Source organism: Erpetoichthys calabaricus, chromosome 2 (genome assembly GCF_900747795.2).
Source record: "Erpetoichthys calabaricus chromosome 2, fErpCal1.3, whole genome shotgun sequence".
Classification (NCBI taxonomy): Eukaryota; Metazoa; Chordata; class Cladistia; order Polypteriformes; family Polypteridae; genus Erpetoichthys; species Erpetoichthys calabaricus.
Window position 1 is genome coordinate 162,706,663 of NC_041395.2, and position 6,000 is coordinate 162,712,662.

Here is a 6,000-nt window from a genome sequence, read left to right on the forward strand (position 1 = left end):
ATGACTACATTAGGATGGTAGACATGGGTCAAGAGAGACAATATTACAGTGCTGCCCAATTTGGAACAAGAAGGGTTGTTCAGTTACAGAAGATTAACCACAGATTTATTTATCAGTACACTCAAGAACCACATGAAGGCACTATACACTGTACATTGCAGTGCTTTGTAAGCCATTCTGTTATGAGGGTTAGAAGGCCATCCTGAGTCTAATGGCTCTCTGGTGAGTGCTGGAATGGCCTATTGAAGACATTAATATGGAAAGCAAAAAGGAAAAAAAATAGTTTTAGTAATTTTTGAAGAAGAAGAATAGTAAAAAAAATAGAAAACATTCTTCTAACACCATATTGGGTAAATTCAGGTCACAATACTTAGCCTTAGTGTGGACACAAATGTCTACTTATTAGTTTAATGCTTTACCTCACCTTTCTGCAATTTGCTTCTTCTTCTTTTTTTTTTATAAATAATTTCAGTTGATCCACAAGGTGTCTGTTTTATAGGTTTTTGTTAAATATTTTGACCTCCATATTCACTCTAAGCCAATTTGTAGTTTGTCACAGCTAATATTTACACTAGATTGTGTGTGATACTACTGTACTTAAAAAGAAGTGTGGGGTTAGCTCTGCAGGCCACGAGGTGCTAATCAGTGATGCGTATTTACTGCAAGGTATATGCGAGGCAGTAGAAAATCACAATTTCAGATTAAAGGAAGCAAAACCTACCTCAGTTAAAGTTGTGAGCTGTCCAGTTTGTAATGTCGTCTCTGTTGTGAGCAAAGACATATCTTTAAATAAAAAAGCATATTTTTAGTGGTTATATTTATTTGTTTTTGGGTTGCAGAAGCAAGAAAACTAACAGTGAAATTGTAATTTACAGACATTCAAGGACCAATTGGTCTTTCTTCTTTATTTGGTTGGGCAAACCAAAAATCACAGACAAGAAAAATGAATGCCAGAAGTCTAAAAAAAGTCATTTTTATTCGTTTGGTTTGAGGCAGACATCCCTTTGCAATATATTGTGGTGGATTGCCGGCTTCTTATTCTGGCCCTCACCCCCAGGCCACCAGGAAGAGCTCTCCGGACAGCACGAACGTGCCCTGAGTTCCAGCAGGGCCTCATGGACTTTGTAGTTTCTACACACAGCCCTGCTGGATACCTTGGGGGCCACCGGGAGTCGCTGTAGGGGGGCTCGTGGGCTCTTATGTGCCCTATAATCTGGGAGTATGTCATGGTCACGTGACAGGAAGAAACAACGTGCTCCCGGGGTGAAGAAAAGGACTGTTTACCCTGACCCGGAAGGAATAAGGAACTGTGGACTGGTGGGCAGGAACACCTCCGGGTCAGGGTGTATTAAAGGACTGTGGGAAAGCCCAGACATTGAGCTGAGCTGGGAGGTAGGGTGGCGAAGTGTCTGGGCGAGGAGGAGAGCATATTGTATTTGGAGAATTGAGTATATGTGTAGTGAGGAGTGTAGAGTGCTTTGTGCACAGTATAGTTGTAAAATAATGAAGTGTTGCACTATTACCTGGTGTATGGAGTGATACCTGAAGGTTCAAGAGGTGGACAAAAGCCTTATCTGCTACAGTATATATAATTAGTCTTCATTTTTCTTATCCCATGCTGTTATATGCAGTATGAGATACATGGTGTCTGATACATCATTATAATTGATGTGTATGCAGTTACCATTTTGAAATGGGAAAGTGTCCCTGGAAACAAAAAGTAACATGAACACAAAGAAATATAACCAACATAGTGACGAAAAGGATGACAGAAATCAATAAAATACCTTTACAAAGAAAATATATATATATATATATATATATATATAAAAATAAAGGAATGAATGAATGAATATATATATATATATATATATATATATATTATTGTGAAAGCCAACCCAGACACAGACAGGCAGAAGACAAGTTTGTCACACTACACGCGTTTATTTACATTAAATGCACAATACAGAAGACAAGCCTAATACAGTCCCTTCTTGCTGCCAGTCCTTCTCCCTCTACTCCTCCTCAGGCTTTGTCCTCTTCCTCCCGACTCTGGTGGGGACTGGCCCCTTTTTATAGGTGCCCAAAGAGCTTCTTCTTCAAATAAGGCCCTAGAAAGGTCCATGTGTCCCCAGGTGGCCTTGCTGGAAACCAAGGGACCTGCTCTCGGTCGGCCTGGGAGAGAAACTGTCCTAAAAATACTACACTTTCCCCTGCCACCACTTTGCAGTCCTCAATCTCCTTCAGATTGACTTTTCTGCATAGGATATAATCTGCCTGTGTGCATCTTCCTCCACTTTTGTACGTCACCCTATGTTCTTTCTTCTTCTTAAAATACATATTCACCACAGCCATGTCCATCCTTTTCAAAAAATCCACTATACCCTGACCTCCTTCATTCCTCTCCTTGACACCATACCTACCCATCACCTCCTCGTCTCCTCTGTTCCCTTCACCAACATGTCCATTGAAATCCACTCCAATCACCACTTTCTGTCCCTTGGGTACACTGTTCATCACTTCATCCAACTCACTCCAAAAATCTTCTTTCTCACCCATTTCACACCCAACTTGCGGTGCATATGCACTAACAACATTCATCCTCACACCTCCAATTTCCAGCTTTATAATCATTACTCTGTCTGACACTCTTTTCACCTCCAGAACGCTCTTGACATACTGTTCCTTCAGAAAAACTCCTACCCCATTTCTCCTTCAATCCACACTCTATGATAGAACAATTTGAATCCACCTCCAATCCCCATTGCCTTACTCCCCTTCCATTTAGTCTCTTGCACACACAATATATCAACCTTCCTTCTCTCCATCATATCTGCTAACTCTCTCCTTTTACCAGTCATACTGCCAACATTCAAAGCCTTTACCTACCCTCAGTTCCATTCTCTTTAACTTCCTCCAACATGTCTCCCCCCTCCTTTTCTCCTTCTTTGGACAACAGCAGCCCAATTTCCGACAGCACCCTGTTGGCTAACAGTACTGGTGGTGGCCATTGTTAACCAGTGCCTCGACCGATCCGGTATGGAAATTTGTATTGTTGTCCGCATATTGATCTGGAAAAATTTTACACTGGATGCCCTTCCTGATATAACCCTCCCCTTTTATCCGAGCTTGGGACCGGCACAAAGAAACACACTGGATTGTGCATCCCTTGTGGCTGGGCACTTTGTTTTCAATACTGGCAGTAAACAGGGCATCCTAACTTTTGTTTGGTTCTCCTCTTTCTCATTTGTACTTCACTATATATATACTAGCAAAATACCCGCGCTTCGCAGCAGAGAAGTAGTGTGTTAAAGAGGTTAGGTAAACATATATATACATACATAAACATATATACTTATATATGCATATCTACATATACACATATCTACATATATACATATATATATATACATATACACATCCACATATATATACATATATCAACATATATATACACATACATATACACACATACATACATACACACATATATATATATACACATATATACATATCTACATACATACACATATATCTATATATATATATATATACAGTGGTGTGAAAAACTATTTGTCCCCTTCCTGATTTCTTATTCTTTTGCATGTTTGTCACACAAAATGTTTCTGATCATCAAACACATTTAACCATTAGTCAAATATAACACAAGTAAACACAAAATGCAGTTTGTAAATGGTGGTTTTTATTATTTAGGGAGAAAAAAAAATCCAAACCTACATTGCCCTGTGTGAAAAAGTAATTGCCCCCTGAACCTAATAACTGGTTGGGCCACCCTTAGCAGCAATAACTGCAATCAAGCGTTTGCGATAACTTGCAATGAGTCTTTTACAGCGCTCTGGAGGAATTTTGGCCCACTCATCTTTGCAAAATTGTTGTAATTCAGCTTTATTTGAGGGTTTTCTAGCATGAACCGCCTTTTTAAGGTCATGCCATAGCATCTCAATTGGATTCAGGTCAGGACTTTGACTAGGCCACTCCAAAGTCTTCATTTTGTTTTTCTTCAGCCATTCAGAGGTGGATTTGCTGGTGTGTTTTGGGTCATTGTCCTGTTGCAGCACCCAAGATCGCTTCAGCTTGAGTTGACGAACAGATGGCCGGACATTCTCCTTCAGGATTTTTTGGTAGACAGTAGAATTCATGGTTCCATCTATCACAGCAAGCCTTCCAGGTCCTGAAGCAGCAAAACAACCCCAGACCATCACACTACCACCACCATATTTTACTGTTGGTATGATGTTCTTTTTCTGAAATGCTGTGTTCCTTTTACGCCAGATGTAACGGGACATTTGCCTTCCAAAAAGTTCAACTTTTGACTCATCAGTCCACAAGGTATTTTCCCAAAAGTCTTGGCAATCATTGAGATGTTTCTTAGCAAAATTGAGACGAGCCCTAATGTTCTTTTTGCTTAACAGTGGTTTGCGTCTTGGAAATCTGCCATGCAGGCCGTTTTTGCCCAGTCTCTTTCTTATGGTGGAGTTGTGAACACTGACCTTAATTGAGGCAAGTGAGGCCTGCAGTTCTTTAGACGTTGTCCTGGGGTCTTTTGTGACCTCTCGGATGAGTCGTCTCTGCGCTCTTGGGGTAATTTTGGTCGGCCGGCCACTCCTGGGAAGGTTCACCACTGTTCCATGTTTTTGCCATTTGTGGATAATGGCTCTCACTGTGGTTCGCTGGAGTCCCAAAGCTTTAGAAATGGCTTTATAACCTTTACCAGACTGATAGATCTCAATTACTTCTGTTCTCATTTGTTCCTGAATTTCTTTGGATCTTGGCTTGATGTCTACCTTTTGAGGTGCTTTTGGTCTACTTCTCTGTGTCAGGCAGCTCCTACTTAAGTGATTTCTTGATTGAAACAGGTGTGGCAGTAATCAGGCCTGGGGGTGGCTACGGAAATTGAACTCAGGTGTGATACACCACAGTTAGGTTATTTTTTAACAAGGGGGCAATTACTTTTTCACACAGGGCCATGTAAGTTTGGATTTTTTTTCTCCCTAAATAATAAAAACCATCATTTAAAAACTGCATTTTGTGTTTACTTGTGTTATATTTGACTAATGATTAAATGTGTTTGATGATCACAAACTTTTTGTGTGACAAACATGCAAAAGAATAAGAAATCAGGAAGGGGGCAAATAGTTTTTCACACCACTGTATATATCTATCTATCTATCTATCTATCTATCTATCTATCTATCTATCTATCTATCTATATATATATATATATATATCTATCTATCTATCTATACAGTATATATATATATATATATATATATATATATATATATATATATATATATATATATATATATATCCATCCATCCATTTTCCAACCCGCTGAATCCGAACACAGGGTCACGGGGGTCTGCTGGAGCCAATCCCAGCCAACACAGGGCACAAGGCAGGAACCAATCCTGGGCAGGGTGCCAACCCACCGCAGATCGATCGATCTATCTATCTATCTATCTATCTATCTATCTATCTATCTATCTATCTATCTATCTATCTATCTATCTATCTATCTATCTATCTATCTATCTATCTATCTATCTGTATTTATCTATTGTCAGTTCAGCACTCCGGTTGGAATATGACCAAGCCGTGCAAGCTTACTGTTAAGAATGCAACGTATAGTTGTACAGGAGAAAAGCAATCTTGCCTCAAATCAATGGCAACCTTTTGTAGGTCTATGAACTTAATTTAAACTTTAGGTTTACACGGTGCTCTGTTTCCATAGTACCTGCACTTATGAATATATCTGAATGTGTCAGTCACTGAAATCCCCGCGCTTGGCACCGGCGAAGTACTGCTTTTAAATTTTTATTAAGAAGAAAAGAAAACTTTTTTAAATTGAGGTAAAATATACAACAATTTATATAACAATTTGTTAAGGATCTGTTTTTTTGTGTAGCTGACTTCACACAGCCTCTCCGCTGTTTTATAAACGAACGTCATATAAGGTCTTCCTTTTTCGTTGCTTTG

The 6,000-nt window shown here is 39.4% G+C and overlaps 1 protein-coding gene across 1 annotated transcript in view; it reads right to left on the reverse strand.

Moving 5' to 3' along the window:
* The window catches only part of LOC127526866 (uncharacterized), a 345,966-nt gene extending 343,352 nt beyond the window's left edge, over positions 1 to 2,614 (reverse strand). Inside the window, exon 1 of the mRNA XM_051924025.1 lies at positions 2,415 to 2,614. Coding sequence (XP_051779985.1) covers positions 2,415 to 2,417 — 3 coding nt within the window. The 5' untranslated portion in view covers positions 2,418 to 2,614. The remainder of the gene's footprint in view (positions 1 to 2,414) is intronic.
* Between the last annotated feature and the right edge of the window lie 3,386 nt (positions 2,615 to 6,000).